The 16,865-nt window shown below is 38.2% G+C and overlaps 1 protein-coding gene across 4 annotated transcripts in view; it reads right to left on the bottom strand.

The window, feature by feature from the left end:
• TMEM87A (transmembrane protein 87A) overlaps positions 1-16,865 on the bottom strand; it is a 38,799-nt gene that overhangs the window by 3,378 nt on the left and 18,556 nt on the right. The window contains exons 11-18 of one of the 4 annotated variants that reach the window (XM_059890639.1): positions 13,698-13,791; positions 12,173-12,245; positions 10,306-10,410; positions 9,321-9,379; positions 8,476-8,579; positions 2,561-2,634; positions 2,068-2,129; positions 482-537 (exon numbers count right to left, since the gene is read on the bottom strand). In XM_059890639.1, the coding sequence (XP_059746622.1) occupies positions 482-537; positions 2,068-2,129; positions 2,561-2,634; positions 8,476-8,579; positions 9,321-9,379; positions 10,306-10,410; positions 12,173-12,245; positions 13,698-13,791 (627 nt within the window). Of the gene's footprint in view, positions 1-481; positions 538-2,067; positions 2,130-2,560; positions 2,635-8,475; positions 8,580-9,320; positions 9,380-10,305; positions 10,415-12,172; positions 12,246-12,863; positions 12,940-13,697; positions 13,792-14,848; positions 15,363-16,865 lie in introns of those variants that run through there. The other 3 variants (XM_059890638.1, NM_001083515.1, XM_059890640.1) reach the window with 3 other exon arrangements.

Consider the following 16,865-nt stretch of genomic DNA (forward strand, 5'->3'; position numbering starts at 1 on the left):
AACTGATAAATGTAAAATAAAGCCATAAATGGTTCATAAAGAATAGTGGAATAATGAGTACAATTTAATGACATTTCAGGAAAAGACAAAAAACCCCACAAGAATCAGTTACTAAAATTGTATGGACTTTAATAGGACCAATGTTTAATTAACATTATAGACATCGAAAGGAACTCAAAAATTCCAAAAGGATTACCCCACTGATTTTAGGAAGACCTATAGCTAAATCTTTCTGAGCAGAAATGTCATCTGAATGAACAATCTGGATTACTTTCATTTGTATTAATACATCAATCCTAGTTTTTAGTTTCTAACATCTTTTAATGTTTTTAATACTTTAAATTATTTCCAATAATTTAATCTTTTACTTTCAGAGTTAACTACAAGCATTCTCATTACTATGTTCTTCAGCTCAATTCATTTAAAATAATAAAATACTACTTTGAGAAAGTATTCTTGTGGTAATGATTCAAAAACTTACACATCTGTCACAGAAGAAGGAACATTTTCTTCTACCCACTTTAAATCATCTTCCTGCTGAGAACACATAAATGCCAGATGTTACTAAAATGCACCAAAATATACATCTCAAGTAAGGATCTAAAGAGGTCTCAATTTAATCTTCTGTCACTCTGAATTAGTATATTCACATAACAGGACTGAAAACATAGAAGTCAAATAATTTAATTTGAAAAAGTAAACTATATATATGAAATATAAAATGGTATCTTATATCCCTAAATGCTTTCTTTTCAATAGTGTAATACCTAGAGTTCTTACTTCATGTAAGCTTTGAGCCTTAAAAATCAAATAAATTGTAAAGTCCTTTTAAATGTTGAGTGAATGCACAGTTCTGAAGAAAAAAAAAAGCTGATTGAAGAAATCTTGATCTTTTTTCTTTAAAAAAAATCAAAGTATAGTTGATTTACAATGCTGTGTTAATTTCTGCTATATGGCAAAGTGTTCAGTTATATTCTCTCCATTATGGTTTATTAGAGGATTTTAAAAAATGTTATACTGGAGTATAGTTGAATTTCAATGTTGTGTTAGTTTCAGATGTACAGCAATGTGAAGCAGTGATACATATATCCACTTGCTTTTAGATTCTTTTCCCTTATAGGCCATTGAAGACTAGTCAGTAGAGTTCCCTGTGCTATATAGTAGGTCCTTGCTGTTTATCCATCCTATATATAACAGCTTGCATTTGCTAATCCCCAACTCCCAATCCTTCCCTCCCCCACCCCTCCCCACTTCCAACCATAAGTCTGTTCTCTATGAGTCTTTTTCTGTTTCATAGATAGGTTTGCTTGTATCATATTTTAGATTCCACATTTAAGTGACATAATACGGTATCTGTCCTTCCCTTTCTGACTGACTTAGTATGGTAATCTGTTCATCCATGTTGCTGCAAAGGCCGTTATTTCATTCTTTTTTTGGCTGAGTAGTATTCGATTGTGTGTATGTACTACATCATCTTTAGTCATTCATCCGTTGATGAGTATTTAGGTTGTTTCCATGTCTTGGCTATTGTGAATAGTGCTGCTATGGACATGGGAGGGGGAGTGCCTGTATCTTTTTGAATTATGTTTTGTCTGGAAACATGCCCAAGGGTAAGATCCCTGGGTCATACAGTAACCCCTTCAGGAGCCTCCATACTGTTCTCCATAGTGGCTGTACCAATTTACATTCTCAACAACAATGTAGGAGGGTTCACTTTTCTCCATACCCTTTCCAGCATTTGTTATTTGCAGACTTTTTTATGGTGGCCATTCTGACCAGAATGAGGTAATATCTCATTATAGTTCTGAAAAAATCTTGATCTTTACTACAAAAAAAGACCACCTTAGGTTATTAATGAGGCTATGATTACACTGATGAAAACCATTACACAAAAACATCAGTATGGTCTGGAACTTTTTTAGGACATAGCAGAATCTCTTGCTATCTCTGTTTTTAAAAATGTTAATTATACAATAGGTTAAAAAAAAATCACTAAGACCTGTACATAACTGCTAAGCTCCACCAAGAGTTAGAGGAGAGGGCAAAAAGAAAAGATATCATACTTACTGCTTTATTTACTTTACTATTTCCATTTGGTTCTTGTTTGGTACTTCTCATTTTCATCCCTTCTGTAGAAGAAAAAAAAATAAATATGGTTAACTATGTCAGTGACCACACTGACAGCAAAAATATATCAAGACCTTCATTTTAAGCTTACTGATACTAAATTATACTACAGGTAAGTTTCTTCATCTTTACATTTGTGCTGGAAAGTTCAAAGTAAAATTTTCAGCTCATCTATAGCACTGGACATTTAATGAGCCATTAATCACTGAACATCTTTAGATGAAGTTTCATCTAAAGACTGATACCCTTACTTTTGCTTTCCTCTAACTTTACCACATACCCAACGGAAGAATAACATGTTGTAAAAGAGTAAACGTACTTATATCAAAGTCTCTTGATTTTGATACTCACAATGTTATACTTCATTTACTGTATTTCTAAAAACCAGAAAAGAATATTAAAAGCACAAATAAAAGGTGAATTTTATCACTACCAAAGCTTTCTTTCAGCATAGGTTCCTTTTGTTCATCCTCCTCCTCTTCCTCAGACAATGGTGAAAAGGCAAACCTGACAGAACAAAGGTAGAACAGAAGGAAAAAATCAGAAAAGGAAACACACTATTCCATTATCTGGATTTTACAGGACTAATTATGGAAACCTCAATCACAGTCATTCATAATGTCAGTTTCATGAATAACACAACAGTTCCCTCCCTTCAGAAAGCTCTCAACTGCTGCTCTGAACAAGAGAGAAGCAGGATGGTATCATATTCATGACTGCAGGCTCAGCCACAGGCTACTTGTGACCTTAGACAAGTTCCCTATTCTTCTCTGTGCCCCAGGTTCCTCATCTGTAGATGGGGATAATAATAGAACATTACTGTCATAAAGGAGATAAGTTATTTCAAATAAAGGGCTTAGAACAATACTTCACGGTAAGCAATCAATTAAATGTTCATTTATAAGCATATGTACCACACAAGGGTAAGCATGTAATTCAAAATTTCAGCCTTCAAACTGGTAGTTATGATTTGGAAAGTCTGATCGTGTTGTGTTCCAAGTAATTTATCTTCCTTCGCAACTTGCAAGAGATTCAGCAAAGCTGCTACTGGATAGGTAATTCTCAGAATGCTTAGCTGTGCACTCATTCTGCACTTTTAATTTTACTGTTGCTTATTATTTTTATTTTCTTGTTTTAAAGTCTCTTACATTCCTATAAGCTAGGAATAACAGGGAACACCTAAAACCTGTTCAAGGGTAACTAACAAAAATTCACAATCCCAGCAATCCCAAGGCACTCACTAGTACCGAGTATATGCTGTGTGCCAGTATGTTCTTAAAAGCTCACCTTGTATACACACAGAGATCTAGCCTTTGCCCCTGACTGATGGGAGGTGATCTCTATGTCCCTGGCATGTCCTGCCTGATACGAGTGTCACTGGTTACCCACTCTGGCTCTGGCCACAGGACAGTCTAACAATGTGATTTGTGTTAAGCTCTCTGATGGTCAAGAATCCACCTGCAATGTGGAAGACGTGGGTTCAATCCCTGGGTTGGGATGATCCCCTAGAAGAGGGCATGGCAACCCACTCCAGTATTCTTGCCTGGAGAATCCGCACAAACAGAGGAGCTTGGCGGGCTACAGTCCATGGGGTCGCAAAGAGGCGGACACAACTGGGTGACTAAACACAGCACATACTCTGGGGCACACAATATCACTTCCAGTCTCCAGAGGAATTAGCAACTAAAGATCACAGGCTGACCTCCAGGCCCTCCTTGGAGACTGAAGGTTAGCCATACAGGCAGCAGGTAATCAAACCCCAGTAGTGGCCCACAGGCTCGGGTGAGTTTCCCTCAGCTGGCAATACTCAGTATGTACTGTCGCTGTCATATATACAGTGCAACCAGGAGGAAGGAACACCCTCTGTGACTCCATGGGGAGCAGACAATTGGGAGAGATGCATTTGGACCCCTCCTGGACTCTGTATCGTAAGTCTCTCCTCCAAGCTGATTTTAATGTTTACCCCTTTTCTGTAATAAACTATAGCCATGAACGCAACAGCTTTCAGTGAGTTCTGAGTCCTTTTAGTGAATTATCAAATCTGAACTGGTTCTGCAAACCCCTGAACTTACAACTGTGTGTCAAAAGTGAAGACAGTCTTATAGGGACCATTCCCTCAGATTTTTGCAGCTTGGCTAACTCCATGTAGCCAGGAACTTTTCTTGGTCTTTGTGGAATGTACTTCTGGTTTGAGGGGTGGGGTATGGAAAGAGAAGGTAGATAGTTCACAATAAATAAAGTATATACATTTTAGAAGATAATAAATGCACTGAGAGAAAAAATGGGGCAGAGGAGTATTGGAGGATATAAAAATAAATGTATGTAACTGAGCAGGACCCTCTACCATCTTCCTGGGATAATTCCTCCCCCCACTGGCCCCCTCCTCCCTGGCTCCAAATCCTCTGCTGGCCTTTTGTTTGTAGAAAAACTTTAGCTTCCTGGGCCTTCCCCGAATTCCAAAGAAAAAATTTAATCAGAGAAATGAGAAAACGCGGAAGCAAAGGAAAACAGTCAAGCAAGACAAAACAATAATATTTCAGCCATTTAACAAAGTCAAAGACACTTAAGTTCCTCCTTACGGGCTACATATAATAGTCTAAGCCATATCCTTTGAGCTGTTTTTCAGATACTGAAATCCCCACCAGGTGGAACTATGTGCTGCCAAAAGTATAGATCCCAGACTGGTTGGAACCAGAAGGTTGATGGGTACCAACTCCCAATTACCTCACCTCTAACCAATCAGAAAAATGTCCATGAGCTGATCATGCACCCATACCCCTACTCCCTATCTTTAAAAACCTTTCTCTGCTCTGGAGTAGGAAATGGCAACCCACTGCAGTATTCTTAGCTAGAAAATAGACAGAGGAGCCTGGCGAGCTAAAAAAACAAAACAAACAAACAAAAAAAACAAAACCTTTCTCTGAAAACCACAGGGGAGTTTGGGTCTTTTAAGCCTGGCTGCCCAGACTCGTTGCTTGTGTTCTGCAATAAACACTGTACTTTGCTTCACCACAACCCAGGGTCAGCAGATGGGCCTTATTGTGCACAGGCAAGCAAGCCCAAGTTTGGGTTGGTAAAATGTACAAGGGTATTTAAAACATTCTTATAGCTTATTCCTATTTTTAATGTTCCTGTGCATACAAGGTATTTATTTACAGTAATATTTACTATTATAGTAATACAGTAATATTTACTGTTTATTTACAGGCCATTATTTAGATTGAAGCTGGGTTTTTTTAAAAGTATCCATAATTTTTATTTTTCTTTTATCAAGTATAGATTACAATGTTGTGTTAATTTCTTCTGTAAAGAAAAGTGATACAGTTATACATATGTATACGCTCTTTTTTATATCCTTTTCCACTATAGTTTACTATAGAATATAGAATACAGTACCCTGTGCTATACAGTAGGACCTTGCTTATCCATTCTATATATAACAGTTTGCATCCACAGCAGGTCTTTAGAAGGATCTACTTATAATGATGCTCCATGGCTGATGTTCAGTAAGTTGGTACTTGAACTGTTGCCTAGCAGGTTAAGGGTGGACACTGTACCTAGGCTGTCTGTACAATGCAGTCTATAATAAAATGTGCTTTGCTTCTGGGCTTTCGGAATTTTGGTACATATTAGGTACAAAGTGGGGCTTCCCAGGTGGCACTAGTGGTAAAGAACCCACCTGTCAAGGCAGGAGACGTAAGAGACACAGGTTCGACCCATGGGTTGGGAAGAGCCCCTGGAGGAAAGCATAACAACCCACTCCAGTATTCTTGCCTGGAGAATCTCATGGACAGAGGAGCCTGACAGGTTGCACAAAGTCAGGTATGACTGAAGAAACTTGGCAGGCAGGAAGGTACAAGGTGCTTACGTGGCCAGGCCCCAATAATAACCTGAGTGCTGAGTCTCTAATGGTATTCCATGGGCAGAAACATTACTGTATTTTTTGTGTTGGGAAAAGAAGCACGCACGATGTATAAATACTTCCTTAGAGGAGGAGAAGAACATCAGCAAACAAGGATTCTTCTATACTCTACCTGTGTCTTTTTCTCTTGCTGATCTCACCATTTTGCTGTAATAAACTTTGCTCTGGGATTTCCCTGGTGGTCCAGTTGTTAAGAATACCCCTGCAAATGCAGGGAACATGGGTTCCGAACACTGTTCTGGGAAGATTCCACATGCTGCAAGGCAACTAAGCCTGTGCTCCACAACTACTGAACTCACACTCTAGAGCCCACAAGACGCAACTGCTGGGCCTGCACACTCTAGAACCTGTGCTCTTCACAAAAGAAGCCACAGCAACGAGAAGTCCACGCATGACTAGAGAAAGCCCTTGTGCAGCAGTGAAGACCCAGTGCAGCCAAAAATAAAGAACAATTAATCAATTTTTTTTAAAAAAGTACAACTGTATACTGAGTCTCATGAGTCCTTTTAAACATATGTGGCCTTGGGAACCCTGAAACACCCAAAGTGGAAATAGGCCAAATGTATTGTATGTACTGTATTCTATCAATATGAAACAAGTTAATTAATTGTAGTACATCTGTACCATGTAATATAGATAATGCCATCCATGAAAATAGATGGTTTAATTTAAACCAGTTGTCTTGTGCACTCCATAGTGCACTTTGAGTGAGTAAAAGAAGATTCCACATGTGAACAAGGAATATAATGTGGAAGAATACATCACATTAGGCTATTAACACTGCAGTTACAGGGACTGTGCACAATGTACTTTTAAAAAAGGAGAAAGGCAGAGAGGTAAAGCAAACATTTTTTTTTAAAAGACTGAAGGGAAAATTCTTGTGTATAGATATAGCCAGCAAATGAGCAGAAGATCAACAGATCAATTTGTAGAGGGAGGTGGCAGCAAAGACTGAGAAGCTGCCAGAAATGATAGAGCAGTGGCCTGCGTAGCACACTAGAAGACAAAGCTTCCAAGGCGGTGGCCTGCAGAGTCTGACCCAGAGTACGAGGAGGCAGTCAGCAGGAGGCCCTGGTCTCTGCGCAGCCTCATTAAGAAAGGCGGCAGAGCCACATGGAAGCTTAACACTTCCTGAGCCCAGGTCCCTTCAGCTCAGTGCAGCCACGAATGCTGAGATAAACGTGCCAAGGGAGAACGAAGAGCAATTTCTGCTCCTGGCCAAGTCAGTCAAGGGGGCAGCACCAGCCACCCTCATCCACCAGGTGCTGATGTCTATATATTTGGGGAATTGCTGGGTATGCCTAACGTTAGAGAGCTGGTTAAGGGGAACTCTGCTTCCACATTGCAGCTGCTGATGGCGTTTCCTTGCGGGACATATGCTGAGCACTGAGCTGACGCTCAGAATCTTCCCCTACTCACTGAGGCTCAGAAGGATAAGTTTTGACACCTATCAATCATCAGCCTGGCTGCCAAAGGCGAGTATATTCTACATGCAATACTGTGGAGGCCTGCATCCTGCAGAACGTGTGGCATCTGGAAGGCTCTGAATGTGAACATGCTTCGCCTTCCAGCACAACCAGAGGCTAGAGGCTGATGATATCCAGGCACCAGGACCTCATTATCCAAATATAACCATGTTATTTTGAATTCAAATAAATTTCTATACTGACAATAAAAAGAGTATATATACATATATCAATACATAACATGACAGAGAAATAAATCTATGAGACATCTATTAAAAAAAAAATTAATGTAAAGCAGGGTCACCAGACCCTTGGTTATACCATCTCAACCTTTTCCCTCTTTGGTGGTACAGTTGTATGATATAAACTCATAACTGTCTAAAGCACAAGAAGAGAGGAGAAAAACAAGGAAAACAAAGGTATAGCTAATAACAAAATAAAGACAGCTAATTCCTAAATAATTGAGATTAGCCTACAGTTAAATAAAGCAAATTCACATATCAATTTTTATTCCACAGTCACTTAAGTTCTCATTTTACCCTTTCTGTTGTTACAGTAAGCTGAGCTAACAAACTATAGAAATTGTTTTCTCCTGGAAAGTAGATAGGTGATACTCCCATTAAAACTGTCACAATCTACTTCCCTTTTATTTACCCATACAAATATTAACAGAAGATGTCAGAACTGACAAGGACCTCCTATCAATAGGTATCAATTTCCTCCCTCATTATATGAAGAGAAAACTAAAGGCTCAGAGAGATGAAGAGAGGCAGCATGTCAAAAATCACAGCTCAAATTAACAGGAGAGCTAAGACATGAGCCCAATTTCCTAAATATGGACCCACAAAGTATCATTTCCATTATATGACACAGCCCTAACAGTGTCACTCACTGAACCATGCCTAATTGATAACACATTCATTTAGTGGTTATCAGCTTGAATAAGAAGTGTCCCCAAACCTTTGGTTATTCGCTGATGGTCGCCAGAGAACCATGATGACAAAAAGGATCATGGAGAATAGCAACCGCCAAATGGCATCATCCACCCACAGCTCCCGCCAATCCTACCAAAAGGGGAGAAAAAATTTATATATTAATATATCATCTTAACCAGCTGTTCGCAAAGCCCTTTGCAAAGAACAAGAACCACTTATTTATTCATTCAGCTTATATTTACTAAAAGGGCCGGTTATGTGCTAATAAGCACTGTGCCACGTGCTTAGGATACAAAGTAAATGAACCTAATTTCTTTCCTTGTAGTGTTTACTAAAGAAAAGGCACTAAGCAGACAGAGTACCTGTCAATGCTTCATTATAGCTGAGAATCTTTAGGGAAGGGTTTTTAAACAAGGTAAGAGAAAATAATATCAGATTGTTATTTTTTAATAATTTTCACTTCTATTTATTTAATTTTACCAAAATAGAGCTTTAGCTCCCTCCAAAGAAATGTTACTGGCCATATTCTTTGTGCCCAGATCTTAAGGACATGGTTTTTACTCAGATCAGCATTATTCACACAAACTTAATGCTTAAGACTCTGGATTTCTTGTTTGAGAATCTTCAGTTAAGGCAAGATTGGGTTATGAGAGTCTCTGGTTATCATTTATAAAATTCTCTTGAACTACTGGTATATATCATATATGGTATATATAAAATACTCAGGAGGAAAGAAACATTCTAACTCCCAGAATGAAGACCTAACCCTAATTTTTTATAAAATGCAAACCTTACCACTGTCATCAACATAACTGTCTGTGTACAACAAACGGTACACTGTTCCTAAATGTATGTTGTTTGTTAACTCACCGACTGACAAGTCACTATCCTGAACTTCATGGTTGTCCAGATGATAAACACAATAGATGCTAAAAGGAAATAGAAAAAACAAACCTGGTCAGTGTGAATGCTGGTTTATATCCCCCATTACATCCTTCAATTCTGGTTAAGTGGAATCTCACACATCCTGAACCCCCAAACATGATCACCACACTTTGTTATTTTAACATACTTATTCAATACAAAACTACTTAACTACTCGATATAAGGCCCACGATATGCACTCTTGTCAAAAATTTCTGTACTTAAAGAGTAGTATTGTTTAGTATCTAACTACTTCAGTAACCCTGAGAACTGGAAAAGACAGTAGTGAAAATATGGCTTTTCCCAGCAACATCAATAATTTTTTCCCCTTCCTTTATCCTTAATATTGTAAATGTTAATTTTTTTGTTAGCCAGTCAAATGGGGGGAAAGGGTTGATAAAATGACTGTAAAACAAACACAACTGTTGGTTCCAGTCATAGGCCAGACCTCACTATACTGGTTACAAGAGCCAAAAGGCAAAAAATAAGCCTACTTTGGCTATGGTCTACCTAATGCCTATATTTTACGCATGCTTAGTAACAGACATGGAAGGAATATAAAGGCAGCATATCCTGACCTAAAATTCTATAACAAGGAAGTATTAATTAATGTCTTCTAAAATAAATATGAATGCTATATGGCACTGAAACTAACTTGCCTCAAGAAAAAAGAATGAATACAGGATAGAGATATACTAAGAACTATATAAGAAAGTAAATGCAATTATTCTTCATCTATTATACTTAAACTAAGTGATTCTCAATCTCTTCTGAACCACAGACCCCTTGGAGAATAACAAAAGCTAAAGACCCCTTTCCTAAATAAAATGCACAAAACTCTTCTATGTAATTTTAAAAAGCCCACCTATGACCTCTCAGGTTAAGAATCTCTACTCTAAAAGGATCCCATTTAAACATCAGGAAGACTTACCTGCCACTGCCAAGATAAGTGTGTTGGTGAAATGTCGATACAAAGAGAGTTTTACGATGTTCCTCCTAAGTTTTAATAGCTTCATTGTTTGAGTCAGGCTAATAAATATGTGTTTGAAGGTCAAGGAAATCAACATTCAGAAAAAAACAATAAGCTAGTAAATTAATTCTCAAGTTTCTCTGAGGATCTTATCTTAATGATAAGAGGCCTTACAGCTTGCTTATTCTCAATCTCACAAACACTCCCAGGCCTCACCATGATTAATAGGAAAGTCTTCATTTTCAATGAGATACTGAAGAGAAGATAAAACCAGGATAAAAGGAGAATGGAAAAAGAAAAAAAAAGAAGAGAAAAATTATTAAAAATTGAGAAATTAAGATAGGAAGCAGCTTTCTAGAGAAAAAAAAATGAAAACGAAAATGAAGACAAATGGAAGAAAATGAAAATGAGTCTCAGGCAAGGGAATAGGAGTCAGCATTATTTTCTCTCTTCCTCTAAGGTTAAGTATCTCTGTTCTCACTGTCCCAGCTAATCCAGCCTAGGGTCATAAATACTTATGACTACAACCTTCTACAGTTCTACACTTAGATTCCTTGTGTAATATTAAGAAAACTACCATCCGCTGCTAGATTGATCCTGAATTAAAAGGATGGTACAATTACAATTGGCTGAGTATTCCAGGCAATTGGCCTCTAAAAGTAATGACTTTCCATTTTCAGAACATTATTCCCAAGGAGGAGTTGCCACAGAAGACAGAAGGGGAACTGATGACTACTAAAGAGGATAGCTGCCCTCATGTCTAACTTTCAGAATGAACAGACACAAAAATGAGTGAGCTGGAGCTTGGTCTGTGCTTTGACAAATATCTAGCTGCTACCTAAACACTGCGTTGTCTCACTGTTTGGTCTTGTCCCACTTTCCTCTTCATTCCTCCCAATATTTATAGAGGTTCACAAAGCACACTTGAAAGATACTGATGTAGGAAAGCTTGATCATTTGAACCAAAACACTTTAATTTCAAAGATCTTTGATAAATGACAATCTACTTAAATTCATAAAATTATTTTTTTATATTCAGCCTTTTATGACATTAGTTTATTAAGACAATAATATTGCACAATTATACCTAGGAGCATATAAATAAAAACCAAAAAAAAAAAAAAAAGACAGAAATCCCAAAACTCAAGTCCTTCATTCAATAGGCCAAATCTCTAATAAATAGTATTTATTTTTAAGAAGCAGGAGAAAAAGAAATTTGTCTGTTGTGTGCTGGTTGACTTCACCTGTAAATGAATCAATATTTACTTCAAAGAGTGGAAGCCTTCAGACAATTCCAAGTCACCTTCAGAACAGGGGTTCAAAACATTTGACCTGTAAGGACTTAAATCTGCTAAACTCATACAGAATTTTAAGAGTCAAATAACCTTATGGAGTTTCAAAACCATATTTTAAGAATCAAAATTTTTTCATAGTTTTCAAAGCATTTAATATTCCTAGAGGCTGAAAGAAATGGCAGAGCAGCCAGTTACTCTAACACTAAGTGGGATGCACAAATTAGTCCAAAATCAAAGTTCATTTTTTAAAAAAGGAGGAGAGGTAGGTGTAAAAAGTAAATAAATAAAAGGAAAGCCAGAAGTTTGTATTTTGTGCTCAGATACAGTCACTGATTTCGGATGCAATTTGAAAAATTAAGAACAAAACAAGAAAACTGCTTACCTCAGGCCTCAGGTTGTTAGACTGAAAATTCCCTAATCCCAGACTAAGGAGTAATCAACAAAACTGGTTAAAAAAAAAAAAATCCTTTACAGAAAGATCATGTTCTCCAAAAGGAGAAAATGGATGGCCATCAAAATAGCCAATGAGAAGGATATCCACCAGCAAAGGGCAGTGTCTAGGAAAGCCAAGGGGATAAAGGCCAAGGAAGCAAGATCAGTCTGGGCCTGCAGACAAAGAAAAAGAGATGGTGAAAAAACAGATGTCCAGAGAGTCATAGAGAAGAAATCAGCACGTGATTCTGCATTTATATAATCAGCTGGAGTGATTTTTGCATTTGAACTGAAAGAAAACAAAGTGGAGTAACACGTGGCACCTACACCATTCTTCCCTTCTGATAAACCATCATGCAGAACATACAGCTGTTAGCACTTCACACAGCCTGTTGACTACAATCTCAACACAGTGAAATATGTTGCTAACTAATAAGGGACAACCAGCATAGAGTTCTTAGCATATTAAGATCCACGTTAAGAAGTGACTATACCAAAAATGTTATGGCAGTATATGCTCCCATCCCAACCTATCATTTCCCATCATTTTGATTTTGGCTGTAAATCAAAGACCCTTTTCACATTCAAAACTTTCTGCATCATTTATATACTAAGAATTACTGGTTTCTAGAATTGTATACAATGTATTTTACGAAAAAAGCTCATCTCAAAATAAGATGTAAGGCAAGTAAGTATCTGTCCCCAAAATTATGCTGCTTGTTTTCCTAAATTTAAGATACTATTTACTTATTCAATCCTAATTACTCAAATCACCAGGGCATTATTGAAAGGATATCCATAAAATAATACAGGCATCAATTGCTGAGAGGGCCAGGTTTATTACCAAAGTCAAGGGATAAGAAAAATACTACAGTAGTAGGAGAAAGAAAATGAAATTGACAGAGGGTTAAAGTTGCTGAAAGTCTAAGAAAATTACATACAGAGGACAGTGCAACTTGAAAACCAAACGTGCATCCACAGTGTTTCATTTGTTGCAAAACTTACTAAGCTCAGTTTAATTGAGAGAAAAGTTTACAGCATTTACCATCTTTAATCTGACAATTTATAACAGAGAGTAATGACCTAGGGAGGCCCACTTCTTCAAATTAAACCAGCTCTAACATAAATTTCTTTATCATATATCTCCGCGCTTTGGTTTTCATCCCTGATAAAGGCATAATTATGGAATTCTCAATAATTATATAAAACATAATCAGTTCAATTTTAAGAAACCTCTGAAATGCACGTCTTGGTTAAGCAAAGAGCACTGTCACTTTAAAACAAAAATTAGATTAACCAGAAAACGCATGATTACAATGCTTGTCACTTATGCAAGAATGGAGCCCACCGCTCCATTGCTGCTTCCCATTGAGGAACTAGTAAATAAGCAGTAATTTGGGGGCAGGTGGGAAAGCATTCACTCCTCATCATACATTAAATTTATAAAGCTCTAAGAGATTAAAAAGAAAAATAAATTATACATACGTTTTGGAAACCAGAGCCCAAAGGTGACTTAGAGGAAAACAGTAAAGAAGCCCACAGACACTTCTAATTAACTTCAAGGCAAAAACAAAATGATCACAAAATGGAGAATGATCACAAAAAATCAGATTGAGCAATACTGACCCCAGTAACTCTGAGGACCCCTTCCATGCCAGAGAACAAAAGATAAAGGGCCCCTGCTACCACAACCTTGTGAAGAGTGACTCCAAGGCGAGGCCTAAAGAGGAAGAAAAGAGATAGCTGAGTACAAATGCAACAAACCCCAAGACAAGCTAAGTAATAGAAACTCATGTTGATTAACACAGGCTAACAACTTAACAGAGATAAGCCAGACATACCTGATCTACCCGAAAAAAAACCTCAAATAGATGTATGGTTTTAAATCAAGACAGTAAACACTAGAACTTGAGATCCAGTCCCTTATTACTAAATTTTTCAAAACCTTTTTATTATAGAGAATCCTGAAATATATTCAATAGTATAATGAACCCCTATAAACCCATTATCCACCTCCAAAAGCCATCAACCTACAACTAATCCTGCCTCATGAACATCTCATCCACTTTCCATCCCCCATATTATCCTGATACAAATCCTAGAAATCTTACCTTTTATATATATGTATTTCTGTATATTTTAAACAGATATGGACTTTGAGAAAACATAACCACAATATCATTATCAAATCTAAAATTTTTAACAGTTCTTTAATATAGCCAAAATCTTATTAAAACTCATTAAATAGCCTGTTATTATGCTCAAAATTCAACAAAATATGAAAAGTCTGAGTAGCTTCAGTGTCATCCGAGGAAAAATCTTAGACTCTTGAAATTCAAAATACCTTTTAATCGAAATATACATTTTAACAAGACCCCAAGATGATTCATTAGAGCATTATAGTGTGAGATGCACTACCTTAAATCATGTCTACCTAAGCCTTACCAATGCCTATTCTTACATTTTGTTACATGCTAGAAAAACTGCAAATGGACAGGAATTTATCTCCCCACTGGTATTATCTTAGAAATCCAGAATGTTTCCTGGCCTACAGGAAGCAACCACATGCATTAAACAAATAAATAAATTGCAAAAGTGAGAACCCCAATCCCATTTAAAGCAAAACTCTCTTAAATAAACGAATAAATTTTAAAAATTAAGGTCCCCCATTTCTTTAATTCCACTTAAAGCAAAACTCCTTGAAAATAACTACCTATAAAGGAAAGTTATGACCAACCTAGATAGCATATTAAAAAGCAGAGACATTACTTTGCCGACAAACGTCTGTCTAGTCAAGGCTATGGTTTTTCCAGTGGTCATGTATGGATGTGAAAGTTGGACTGGGAAGAAAGCTGAGTGCCGAAGAATTGATGCTTTTGAACTGTGGTGCTGGAGAAGACTCTTGAGAGTCCCTGGGACTGCAAGAAGATGCAACCAGTCCATCCTAAAGGAGATCAGCCCTGGGTGTTCTTTGGAAGGACTGATGGTAAAGCTGAAACTCCAATACTTTGGCCACCTCATGCGAAGAGTTGACTCATTGGAAAGACCCTGATGCTGGGAGGAATCAGGGGCAGGAGGAGAAGGGGACGACAGAGGATGAGATGGCTGGATGGCATCACCGACTCAATGGACATGCTGCTGCTGCTGCTGCTAAGTCGCTTCAGTCGTGTCCAACTCTGTGCGACCCCATAGACGGCCTCCTACCAGGCTCCTCTGTCTCTGGGATTCTCCAGGCAAGAACACTGGAGTGGGTTGCCAGGGAGTTGGTGATGGACAGGGAGGCCTGGCGTGCTGCGATTCATAAGGTTGCAAAGAGTTAGACACGACTGGGCAACTGAACTGAACTGAACTGATACCTAATTCCTCTCCCCTATTTAAAAGAATTCCTCCTATTTTCTCTTAAACTCACTCCAATCGAGCTTTCTGTTCTGCTCCTCACCAAAACCATTCTTATTTAAGGTCACTAATATCATTCATGTAGTTAAAGCCCATGTTCACATCTCAATCCTCTTACTTGACACAATTAATCACTCCCTTCTCGAAACAGTCTTTAGCTTCGTCTCCCACTTCACTGGTCACTTCTATATTTCCTCTGCCCTGAAAAAACCCCGAAGCTGGGGAAGATTGAAAGCAGGAGGAGGAGATGAAAGAGGATGAGATGGCTGGATGGCACCATCGACTCAACGGACGTTGAGTCTGAGCAAACTCTGAGAGACGGTGAAGGACAGAGAAGCCTGCTGTGCTGCAGTCCATGGAGTTGCAAGAAGTTGGACATGACTGAGTAACTGAACTACAACAATTCTACTTCACTTCGTTGACTTCTAAATAATAATAGTTCAAGGGATCAATCCTTTGACCTCTTTATATACACTCACTTCCTTGATGGTCACATCCTATCTCAAGGCTTTAAATAACATCATCTGACCTGTCTCTTGAGAAACCAGTATGCAGGTCAGGAAGCAACAGTTAGAACTGGACATGGAACAACAGACTGGTTCCAAATAGGAAAAGGAGTACGTCAAGGCTGTATATTGTCACCCTGCTTATTTAACTTATATGCAGAGTACATCATGAGAAACGCTTGGCTGGAAGAAGCACAAGCTGGAATCAAGATTGCCGGGAGAAGTATCAGTAACCTCAGATATGCAGACCACACCACACTTATGGCAGAAAGTGAAGAGGAACTAAAAAGCCTCTTGATGAAAATGGAGGAGGAGAGTGAAAAAGTTGGCTTAAAGCTCAACATTCAGAAAATTAAGATCATGGCATCTGGTCCCATCACTTCATGGGAAATGGATGGGGAAACAGTGGAAACAGTGTCAGACTATTTTTTGGGGCTCCAAAATCACTGCAGATGGTGACCACAGCCATGAAATTAAAAGACACTTATTCCTTGGAAGGAAAGTTATGACCAACCTAGATAGCATATTAAAAAGCAGAGACATTACTTTGCCGACAAACGTCTGTCTAGTCAAGGCTATGGTTTTTCCAGTGGTCATGTATGGATGTGAGAGTTGGACTGTGAAGAAAACTGAGCGCCGAAGAATTGATGCTTTTGAACTGTGGTACTGGAGAAGACTCTTGAGAGTCCCTTGGACTGCAAGAAGATGCAACCAGTCCATCCTAAAGGAGATCAGTCCTGGGTGTTCTTTGGAAGGACTGATGCTAAAGCTGAAACTCCAATACTTTGGCCACTCATTGGAAAAGACCCTAATGCTGGGAAGGATTGGGGGCAGGAGGAGAAGGGGACGACAGAGAATGAGATGGCTGGATGGCATCACCGACTCTATGGAC

Source organism: Bos taurus, chromosome 10 (assembly GCF_002263795.3).
Source record: "Bos taurus isolate L1 Dominette 01449 registration number 42190680 breed Hereford chromosome 10, ARS-UCD2.0, whole genome shotgun sequence".
Lineage (NCBI taxonomy): Eukaryota > Metazoa > Chordata > Mammalia > Artiodactyla > Bovidae > Bos > Bos taurus.